The sequence below is a fragment of the Panicum virgatum genome, chromosome 6N, assembly GCF_016808335.1.
Source record: "Panicum virgatum strain AP13 chromosome 6N, P.virgatum_v5, whole genome shotgun sequence".
In the NCBI taxonomy this organism is placed as follows: domain Eukaryota; kingdom Viridiplantae; phylum Streptophyta; class Magnoliopsida; order Poales; family Poaceae; genus Panicum; species Panicum virgatum.
Window position 1 is genome coordinate 2,075,140 of NC_053150.1, and position 12,297 is coordinate 2,087,436.

Consider the following 12,297-nt stretch of genomic DNA (forward strand, 5'->3'; position numbering starts at 1 on the left):
GGGCAGAGGAGTGTGGCCCCGCGCTGTGGCTTTCCGTTGCGTTGCGGTGACGCTGCCTGGGACGCTGGGTGGGTGAACGTTGCTGCCGCACCGCAGGGTTTGGTGGGGAGGCAGCCGGCAGGGAGAGGCAGTAGTCGGGCGGGCAGAGGCCCACCACCCCCGGCCGGAAGGCCGGCGGTTCCCGTGCGACGCGATCCCCCTTCCCCTTGTCGCGCCCGGCCGCCGTTCCGTTGCCGACGGCTGAGCTCGCCGCACTTTGGACGTGCTGATTGCATTGATGGGTCATGGGCGCGCGTGTGTAGGCCCCGGCCCCGGCCAAGGGGCGGGCCTGGGTTGTGACGAGACAGACGCATCGTGCGTGAGGTGATGATGAATGGGCCGATCGACGAGGCCACCAAAGTCAGTCTGGACTTGTTGCTGGTGCTCGACCGTGCCGTCGCAAGTGAGGAGCTGCTACTGCTAGCCAGGCTAGCTAGCGGATCGGAGCCATCAATCATTGCGGCGTCGACCGTGGCCGCCGGAGCCCCACATCCGACGACGACGACACCACTCATGACATGTCGAAGCGGATCGCAAGCCGACATGCGACGCACCACAACTACGGATCGGGTTCGCATGGATTTGAATTTGGTACTTTTTACCATATTTTAAATCAAATTCGGATATTCTCGAATACGAATGCAAAACGGATGTCTCGGATTCGGATTCTAATTCGTATATTGACTTGATATATGAGCAAATGTTTAGCTATTTTTTAATTAGTAGTTTTAGATTATAAAATCATTATACATGTATACAAACTAAAGTATAATTAAAATATCTAGTTAAAAATAATTTATTTATCATTAATAAGTAAATACATAAATATAAAATTAGAACTTAATATATATTGCAATAAATATATAAATAATTCTATTATATATAAATAGAAAATATAGAAGTAATTTTGAGATAAATAAGAATATTTAAAAGTAAATTTAATCTTTTTATATTATCTATTTATTATAAAAATTAATAATATGGGTGGTAAGAAATAAATATAATTTTTAAATAGTTTTTGAATAAAAATAGATATGGATAGTATCGGATATTGTCGAATACGAATCTGGAATCGGATAGAGAAAATCAATGAAAGTCGGATTCGGATGTATCCACTTTACTAACACATTAAATTCGAATACAGATATCTATATTGATGTTTAAACGAATACGAATATCGGATAATTCGGATATCTTCTATCTGTTTCCCATCCTTATGCACAACAGATCGGCGGCGATGTTAGAATCGATGGCAAACAAACGAAGAAGAATAAAAAGATCAAACCACAAGGGATACGAAGATTTAATGTTGAAAACCCCTCAAATGCGAAGGGGAAAAATCACGGGCACTAGCCAGCAAATCTTCACTATATTGTGTGCGTGTTTACAACGCCTAGCGGCGGCTTACAAGAGGACTTACACAGCGAAGAGCAAACCCTAAAGGGTATATGAACCGTACCAGCATTCGGCTTTACCAGACTTCCGCTTCGCTCCGTCGAAAGTCGGTCTTTTCTTGTACAATAAATTTGAATCACAGTATAACATGCGAGCCATCGTGGCCCCAATCGCGGCCACCATGAGCCATCGTAGAAATATCATGAATATTAAATGTCATATCATATCAGCATGCATAAGAAGTAATTGAGATGTGCGCATGCACAATATATCGGGCAATTAAGCAGCAGGGTTAGGCGGCGGCCGTGCGCGCATCTGGCCATCCGCTCTGATCCTGGTGGTGACGCTTCTTCGATCATTGGTGGTTGTCTTCATCTTGTTCAAGATTAGGGCTAGTCTGTTGGTGTCTGTTATTTACTTAGCTCTTGGTGCTTTATCGCTTCTTATTTAAGCCCGTTATGCTTCGGGCATACTGTTGTAATCCGTGGTCTGCCACAACCTTTGTAACCATTGATGGACGGGCTTCGGCCCGACCTCTATATCAATGCATTCAGGTGGGGATTCTCTCCCCCGTGACCATTCAAAAAAAAACCCCAAACCAATGCAAATCTGTGTGTCTGCCCTTTTTTAGTTGCAAAATTTTTTAGAATTTTGGTACTGTAACACTTTCGTTTGTATTTGGTAATTATTATTCGATCATGGGTTAACTAGGCTTAAAAGATTCGTCTCACAAATTATAGACAAATTATGTAATTAGTTATTTTATTTAGATATATTTAATACTTCATAAATGCATTTAAAGATTGGATGTGATGGAAAATCTTATAAAATTTTGAAATTTTGGACGCAACTAAACAAACAAGAGCCTAGTCTGTCGTCCGGCCAGGATCGTGAGCTGGATGGAGCACACGCCGCGGCACGTGACGTGCACTAGTCTGTCGTCCGGCCAGGAGCGAGCGAGCGAGCTAGCTAGCCAGCCTTTTTGCCGTTAGTTGGATGGCGGCGCCATTGTCGACCGACTGATCTGGATGGGGCATCGCTCGCATGATAGTGTGCAAAGAGAGTCCCAACTCTCCAACTCAGCTGATTTTCATAATATTAAATATATTGTCATATAAACAAAATATTGAAGTGACAGCAAAATTAATGAGGAAAGAAGATAAAATATAAAGAAACCAAGTCTTATGCAAAAAATATGTCTACACGCAAACCAAGACAAAAAAAGAGAATTGGAGAGAAATAAAAAAGAGAAGAGACATAATTGGAAAGCAATTTATTTTAAAAAAACTATCCATTGGAGGTATAGTTACTATGAGTAGTATCTATATGACATGGAAAATATAAAAACCACTAGTGGTTTTTTTGGGTTTTTGTTGGTGGATGGGGGCGCTAGCTCGAGATCACCGAAGCAAATAGACTAGTAATAAAGTAAATAAAGCGAGCGTCGAGCCACATGTACAGTTGCTTTTTCACTCGCCTCTCGGATCGAGACCGACCGGCGCTGGCGGGCATGCGCCGTGGGTGGATGTAGCGTAGCGGCGACCAGCAGCACGACTCGTGTTGCGTCCTGTTTGGTTCGTGCTGAGTTAGTGAATAGTACTAGTTTGACAGTTAATTATAGTGTCAAACACAACCAATTTATAAAATCAACTTTAGAACCCCTGCGCTAGTGACCCTGAAGAATCTAATGAGACCTTTGACAGTACGATCATAGCATAATTACTGTAGCAAATTATCGATTAATTACCATTATTAGATTCGTCGCGAAAAATTACATCCATCCCTAAAAAATTTTTGTAAATAGACTTCATTTAGTAAACCATGCATGCGAGATTCTTTTCGTAGAATTGAATAGAATGGTGCAACGAAACAACAAGGCCCAGTTTGCTGATCGGACGGGGCAGCAACCATGCAGCCATGCACCTAGCTAGCCTACAGTACCCAGTATCTTATCTGCCAAAAGGCTGTGCAACGCAGCAGGTGCGCCTTTTGTTCTCGCCGCCACCCGATTGGGCGGCGCCGAGCCGGCGTGCGTGGCCGCGCCTGCACCCACCACCGGCAGCCACCGCCACTGCGGCCCTGTTTGGTTTAGGTTAGCACAAGTAGCACAAAAATTTTGACCAATAATTAAGGGTGTTAAATAAAGGTAATTTACAAAACTAATTCCACAGCCGTGTTCTACTTCGCGAGACGAACCTAATGAGGCCTTTGACCGCACGATTCGAGGATGGTTACTGTAGCATCACTGTAGCCAATCATCGATTAATTACTATCATTAGATTCGTCGTGAAAAGTTACACCCATCCGTGAAAAGGTTTTGCAAATAAACTTCGTTTAGTACTCCATGCATTGAAGATTCTTTTCTCGGAAAATGTGTGCTAGTAGTACTACACATAAATCAAACAGGGCCGCACTGCATACTATTACACGTCGGCCCGGTTGGTCCCGGGAGTCCAGCGGCAGTCCAGAGGTCGTGGTTCGATACTCGGAATGGATGAATTTTCGCCTCCAGTTAAAAAAATCTCATCGCCTGCTTCATGTCCAAAGCACTGTGGAGTCCGGCCTAACTCACAAGGCGACGGACCCCCGTGTACGGGTGGGGCAGGGGTTCGGAGGTTTTTTAGTCTACTGTGAGAAGATCATTCTACCTCTTAAACAATGCCGTGGGGACAGTCTTACCTCGCATATCTAAGTTTTTTTACACGTCGATCCACGTCGCTGTCCGCGTCGCCTGCCGCTGCCGCAGCGAGTCGAGCGATTCACGGGCACTCCGTGACCGCCTGACCGTCCGTCGCCTTGCCACGCTCTGCACTGCACTGCACTGCACTGCCGCCCCCTGGCCAAGCACACCACCACCGTGCTCCCTATTGCTCCCTGCGTGCGTGGTCCGTGCATCGCTTACCATTACATATATGTTGTTTTTTTTTTGTCTCTGTACAGACATGCAGAGGTGGTTAGAGTAGTACGAGATTCCCTTCCAGTTGAGCCGCGGAGATGCCATTGTAGGAGTCGTAGGACAAGATCGAGATCGTAGAGGCCCACCAGCTCCATGCAGGGGTGAAGCTAGTTCTAAATTTATCATGGTGCACTTATCAAGAAACATACAAAAATGTGTAGTAATAAATGGTAAATTTAAATCTAGCTAGTGGTCAAAATTTTGTCATGCACTCGGCAAATTGAACATAGCTTCGCCTCTGGCTCCATCTGCATCTAATTAGGCACTGGATTACTCAGGGGGTGTTTAGTCCGCAAAAAAAAATTTCTACAGTACCCGTCACATCGAATCTTCAAACACATGCATGAGACATTAAATGCAGTTGAAAAAAATAATTAATTACACAGTCTAACTGATTGCCACGAGATGAATCTTTTAAGCCTAATTAGTTCATGATTGGTCATTATTTATCAAGTAACAACGAAATGTGCTACAATACCAAAGCCCAAACTTTTCCACCAACTAAACACACCCTCACCCAATTGCTCAGCGCTCAGTAATTAATTAATATTGCAACGGGTTAGGATCTGTTTGCATGGCCTAAAGTTGACTACCACATCAATATAAAATTTTGAATTACTATTTTTTATCATTATTCATATATTATTATTTATATTAAAATATTACCTACGATATGTGTCACCATATATTCATGTATGATGAAAGAAACAAGACTCACAAATAGTTCAATTAAATGTATATCAAACATAAATGGAGGTGTGATGCAAAAAAAATCTATTGAATTAGATAATGATAAATATGTATTTTAGAGCACGTGTTAGAATATTTAATGGATTAAAGAGTGCGTGAGATATATAATTATAATGACCTACAAACCTTATTTTTAGAGTAAAATGCACAGTGGGTACCTAAACTATTCGGAGGGTACCAAATAGGTACTCCAACTCAAAAAGTAACCACCTAGGTACTGGATCTATTTCTATTGATCACTAGCAGTCCTAACTGGGCCATGCAAGCAACTGCAGCCTACGTGGATAGCCATCGTGGACAAGGGGGCATGGCATTTTTTTGCTGAAAACACCCCCACCGCCTCCTATGTTTGGCATTAATCAATGAAAACCCCCCTTTTCTCGTCAATTTCACGAAGCGCAGAGGCGCGCTCGCCTTGTCCAACTTGACCGCCACCCGCGTCCCACCCGCTGCCCGCCTCCCCCAACCTCACCGCCGCCGGCCTCCCCCCGCCCCCTTACCCAATCTCGCCGCGGCCTTGGGGTTCCACGCAGGGGCCTCGTGGGTGGCGTGCTCGCCTGGCTCTGCACGCGGGCCGAGGCCGAGGACGCCGCGAGCTTCACCGTCGCCCACACCGCGAGCTTCATCGTCGCCTATGACAGCAGGAACCCGCTGAAGCTCGCGAGCTTCACCGTCGCCCACGCCGCGAGCTTCACCGTCGCTGCACGGCATGGCATGTCACCATGGCCGGTTGACGGCGACTAAAAGGGGAACCAGCACCTGTATATGGTAAGTGCTGCGAAGCCCTATCTAATGTTCAATGTAGTTTGTGATAGTTGATTTTGGTGTGTTAGTACATGGATTTGATTTACAGATTGGGTTGTTATGGCAAAGCACTGAACTTTAGGTTTATCTGAATGTTTAGGGCCTGATGATGACAAGTTCTCTGTGGAAATACAGCATGGGGGATTTTTCAATGGGGCTGGTAAGAATCGGGTTTATCTGGATGGCAAGGTGGATTGGTTTGACCATATCAAAGTGAAGTACTTGAGTTTTTATGGAATTGATGAGATCATATTGATGCTAGATTATGGACTTGAGAATGTCAATGTTCACTGGTTGTTGCCTGAGATGGAGTTGGGTACTGGATTGCGAATCGTAGATTTTGATAGAGAAACAAACACCATGAAGCAAGTTGCATATAAGATTAAGAAATTTGTGCTGTACTTTGATCAATACAATTCACTTGATGACAATGCCTGGGAAGACATTGTGTTCAGTGACAGGAAGGTGGCACCTCAAAAAGATGTTGATGTGGGCAGTGAAGGCATAGATAAGGATGGCAGTACAGATGGGGAATTTGTAGACAGTGATTATGAAGTTGATGATGACGACGATGATCTGTTTTATGACAATGTTGATGATGTGGTGGTTGATGAGGGTGCAGCCAAGGGCATCATAGTGAGCAAAGGGAAGAAAAGAAATGCCCCATATGGCAAAGAGAGCATGATAACAGATAGGGAATGGGATGAGTTGTCATCTGATGAGGATGAGTTGGAGTTACCAGATTCTGATGAAGAGGGTCAAGTTGGGAGGAAAATGAAGACCTTTAGGCCAGAAGACTTGCAAAACCGTATTTTCAAAATAGGAATGAAGTTTACATCAGTAGAGCTGCTTAGAGATGCTATTACAGAATACAGTATCAAACAAAGGGTAGAGATAAAGATGCCATGAAATGACAAGAACAGAATTAAAGCTCACTGTGATGATGGTTGTCCATGGTACTTGTATGCTTCATTTGACTCAAGGATGCAGTGTTTCTTGATCAAGTCTTACATTGGTGACCACCATTGTCAAAAGAAATGGGTGATTAAGAGGTGCACTGCAAAATGGCTAGCTAATAGGTACTTGGACAGGTTTAGGGCTGATGAGAAGATGGCACCCAACACTTGGGTTCGAGCTTTTTTTAGTGAGTACCCAAAGTGTGATATCTTGTTAAATAACACTTGTGAAGTTTTCAACAAGTACACCTTGGAAGCTAGAGAGCTGCCTATCTTGACCATGATACAGAAGATCAAGTCCCAACTAATGGTCAGGCATTACAATAAACAGAAAGACCTAGCTGAGAAATGGCTAGGAATGGCCATATGCCCAAAGATCAGGAAAAAGTTAGATAGGCATGCTGAGTTCTCCAACACATGTTATCCTGTACCAAGTGGGAATGGTATTTTTGAAGTTCATGACAGAGAGTGGCACTATGTGGTTGATCTTTTTGGCAAACATTGTGAATGTAGAAGGTGGCAATTGACAGGCATACCACGCAGCCATGCAATTTCTTGCCTGAAGCATGAAAGAATCCCAGAAAATTCAGTGCTTCCAAATTGTTACTCCATTGATGCATTCAAAAATGCTTATGGCTGCAGCATATTTCCATGTTCTGAAAAATCTTCTTGGGAGAATGTTGGAGGTCCAGAAGTGCAGCCACCTAAGTATGAGAAGAAGGTAGGCAGACCACCTAAGGCAAGAAGAAGGGCAGCACACGAAGTTCAAGGACCTAATGGACCAAGGCTGTCTAAACATGGAGTAATCATACACTGCAGTCACTGTGCACAAGCTGGTCATAACTCAGCTTCCTGTGCTAAAAAAAGGCAGGCCAACCAGCTGTTAAGAAAACCAAAAGGCCAACTGTTGCTACTACAGCTGAGCCAGACCAACAACCAAGTTATGAAGAAAATTCTCAGGTATGTGCACAGCCACAGCCATACATTTTACATGTGCAAAATGTAATTGCCTGACTAAATTATTGGTTTAGGAGGTGAGTCACATACACATAGGTCCTGAAACACAGTCACTTTTGTCCCAAGTGGAGAACCCCATGCTGTCACAACTACTAGATGAGGTACCAATAATTATCATTTCACTACTGCTGCCCCAAAATATTAACAACTTCATTTCATTACTGCCATATTACAAAACTGATGTAGCCAATTGTATTTAGGCTTCACATAACATGAGGCACATTCCATCTACTCAACTGTTGCCAGACTCTGCCTACATCATTTCCAACCTCCCACCAGTGAGGCATGCTACACTTACAACAGCAACAAAGGTAGGAAGGACCTCAAGGACCACAAAAGTGAAGAATAACACTGCTGCCCCTAGTAAGAAGACAGGAAAGGTAAAGAGAGATCAATCTGGGTAGTAAGATTTCCCAAACAACACCTTAGATAGTCTTTTGTGCAGGAAATACAGTTGACTTTTGTCCAGCAACTACAGTTGTCTTTTGTGCAACAACTAAAGTTGCCTTTTGTGCAGTGGTCATATAGTTATAGCTCATTTGCAGCAACTTGCTGTTTTCTTAGCGTATGTAATGGAAGCACCAAGACATTTTCTAGTTTGTTGATGAGTGAACCTTTGTTTGGCTGTAATGACCAAAAACATGCTCTTGGCTGTAACGACCATAAGTATGGACATGTATGGTTTTTCAGTCAATATATATCACTATATATGTCAACTTGCATCTCATTTGGAACCTGTGAATGTGAACATGCTGAAGAGCCTGTTCGGCTGGGGGTGTTTCAACAAAATTGCCATGCCCTGTCCAGCGTGGCTTGTCCACGTAATGTGCTGGTGACTAGTGATCAATAAAAATAGATCCAGTACCTAGGTGGTTGCTTTTTGAGTTGGAGTACCTATTTGGTACCCTCTTAATAGTTTAGGTACCCACTCTGCATTTTACTCTTATTTTTATATCAGTTCTAATTAGCCTGTTCGGGATCACGGGTCTAGTTTGAGTAAATTAGTGCTAAAGTGAGTTTAGCACTTTAGCACACTAGCACATCCAAACACGCTAAGGCTGCCTAACAACAGTGTCAAGAGGCGCAGTAAATTAAGTGCGGGTCTTTTCATGTACATTTGGAATTGGACTGAGATCCTCTGCAGTAGTCGCAGAGGTGATTCCAGTCACATACGCGTGGATCTGGACTACAGAGGAACCAGTTCCTTTGAGACTGCCCCACGGATCGCAGAAAAGTGAGCAACTGATTATTTCACCTTTTACGTTTTGAAAAAAAAACTTTGTTTTTTTCTTCGGGTTTCGTTCCGAAAAAAAGCTAACCGCTGACATCTTTTTATATATCAGTGTATTCAGAGTGCATCCGCTAGTTCTATCCCTCCTACCTTATTATTAGCATGTTTTCAACTTTGTTATATTCCTCACGATGGCACAAGAGCCCATTACATTTGCTTGCTATCACAGCTTTTCCCTGTAACTGGTATGCAACTTCGTTAGCTGGTTCGTGGCATTAGCAAACCGAGGATCCCGCCTAAAAGAAAGGTTATGCTTCTGCAAGCAACTGGGTGTGCTCGTCGTCACGTACCCATCGATAGCGAGATGTATATAGTAACTTCTCAATTACAAGGATCTACCGGCTCAATCTCTCGAAGATGCTTATAGGGGCTAGGTTGTGTGCTTGTATTCATGCGGTGAGTATACGTGCATACTTATTAACGTCTACGGTTTCAAAGAAAAAAAAATCGTTGTCACGAGTGCTGAGCCCTCTAAAAAAATAAAATAAAAAAAACTACACGCAAAAAAAAAAAACTCAGCAGGATCCGCGACGCCCAAGTCTACATAAAGGCCCACCAAATAAAAACAAGCTCGTACATCGGCCCATTAGGTTCCCTGCAATAATACTTGGGTGCCAATGATTAGGGCGGCAGCAGCAGCAGCAGAAAAAAGATACCTGAATAATGTCCGTTCGGTTATTGATCGATTAGCCAGCACTGAAATTCTGTATAGGGATTATAGCCAATGAGCATCAATGTTTAATAGCACTATTCAACCTAGTACCAACTGATTATTATTCATGACGAACTGCTACAGCGACGAAGCTAATGGATGATGAAAATCAATAAAATTCAGAGATTTTACCACAGGATGCCGAATCTGAAGATTTATTATACATCATTGCTTGGGACATGGGACTCTGCCCACCGGCGCCGTGGAAGAAAGAGCCGCCGCTGTTGTAGAACCCGCCGCCGTTGTACAAGCTGCTGGCGCCATTGAACGAGGACGGTGAGCACACCGAAGCTTGTACCCCTGGCGCCGCTTTGCTCCGGCAGTTGGTCTGCCAACGCGCGCTTCAACCTCCTCTGGTTCGGCGCCGCAGCAGCACCACGGTTGCCATCCGAGCCGCCGGTGTGGTTGGTTCGTTTCGCCCCGCAGCTTCTCCTTTCGTTGTCATCGCCGCCAAACCTTTCCGCTCACGGGCCGCCGCAGCAACTCTTCGCTTTCGGGCCGCCGCCGCCTTCAGCAGGTCTTGCGCCGCCGCGGCCGCTAAATTCTCCTCCTTCCCCATGCTAGGGTTCGCGCCGAGCCACCGGATGGGGTGGGTAATGAATCACAGAATGAATCACAGGATTGACGGGGCGACGCGCGTCAGGAGCTCATGCAACCTGCGGGGCGCGCGAGATGCGGCGGGAGAGGAGGAACACGGCGGCGAGGAGGAGCGCGGCCGCGACGACGTCGTCCGCGGTCGACGAGCGGCGGCGTGGCGCGGGGCGGGCTTCCAGGCGCGGCGGATCCGGGAGGCGTGGGGCGGCTTGTGCCAGTCGGGAAGCCTCTGGTGGTGGTGGTGGCCGCCGTGGAGAGGGGTATAGAGGGGTGGAGAGCGCGCCCGATCTGCCGCCAAAATAGATTCAGCGCGCGCTCCCACCCGCACATCGGATCCTTGCGGCCGGCGACGACTCGCCTCCGCTCCTGCAACGGTCGCTCGGGGCTGTCGATTTCCATCGGAGCACGCGCCCCCGCAGTCGACGAAGGAGCCGACTACGTTTCTCTCTCTCTTCATTGAATCAGCTGGGGGAAGACGTATTGCATCGGCTCGCCGTTGTGCATGCCCTAGGAAGCATAATATTAAAGTGGGTTTTCAAGAAAAATGAAAAGGCGACTTGCATATTAATTATATGTTTTGAATGGAACATATGTAAATACTTACAGGCATAAATGCCTTTTTTACCGCGAAAAACACGATAGAAACTTCATTGATTTTGGACTTACATAGTATTATGCATCAAAAAGTTTATTTATCCTTTAAACAAAGTTGGAAAAATAAAACGAAAAGCCTTCTCAAAGAAGGTGGGTCAATAATTAAAATTTCCGGGAAAAAAATCTTGAATACAAAAAAATCTAAATCATGCCACAATAGACCGGCAGCAACGGCGCGGAAGGACCAGGCGGATCCCAAGCTAGCTGGAGACGCCAACAATGGCCATCCGATCTGACGCAACCAGAGGGCGTGCGCGTCCGATCTCGTTGCTCAGACCTGGAGGGTGGTCTTGTAGACGGAGCCGGACTTGAAGCTGGCGGGGATGGCGTCGTCGACGACGCGGTAGCCGCCGGACTTGGCGGCGAAGCGGATGGAGAAAGGGCCCTTGAGGGCCGCCTTGCCCTCGAGCGTCCAGGTGCCGGTCGGCCCCTCCTTGAGCTCCGAGAAGTCGTCGGCGCCCTTCTCCTTGACCTCCACCTCGGAGATGGCGACGCTGGGGATGAGGACCAACTTGGTGGCGCTGCACCCGGGGCCCGTCTTGAAGGAGAGCGCGGAGGCGCAGGAGCCCACGGCCACAAGCGCCGCCAGCGCCGCCGCGGCGAGCAGGATGCAGGACGACCTGGAGGCCATTGTTGGTGGCGAGCTAGCGAGCTGTTGTGACCTCTTGCTTGTGTCCAGATCGATCGAGAGATGTGGATGCGTGTGTGTGGCGATCGATGGTGCAGCTGGGTATGTTTTTATGGGCGGCGGAGGCATGGACGTACGGCGCCCCACGCAGCTCGTTGGCCGGCTTGTTCAACGACGACCAACGCGTGAACAGCTGCTACAAATAGATTCGAGCTTGCATTGGTAACGTAGTCCCTTGTCCGGTTTGGCTTGCTCTCAGCTCAGGCAAAATTAGCGAACGGCATGCACTCTGGCCAAAAAGGAAAAGAGAAGAAAAAAAGCACCGGCATGCAGTCCTCATGGCCTCTCCACTTATTTCCTTTTTGTAATGGAAAATAGTAAAGCACCGGCAATTATTTTTCCATGGTTTCGGTAGAAAAAAAGCTTGATGGAATTCTCTGTGTGCCATTGGATGTTAAACAGATTTTCTATATGCCATTCACTAGAAAGCATTTGTAGTGA

General features: G+C 45.9%; 1 protein-coding gene across 1 annotated transcript; it reads right to left on the minus strand.

The window, feature by feature from the left end:
- Positions 1–11,118: 11,118 nt before the first annotated feature.
- On the minus strand, positions 11,119–11,859 carry LOC120679563 (pollen allergen Phl p 2-like). Its single transcript, XM_039961173.1, has one exon. The coding sequence runs from the start codon at positions 11,797–11,799 to the stop codon at positions 11,440–11,442; it is 360 nt and encodes a 119-aa protein (XP_039817107.1). The 5' UTR covers positions 11,800–11,859; the 3' UTR covers positions 11,119–11,439.
- Positions 11,860–12,297: the final 438 nt, after the last annotated feature.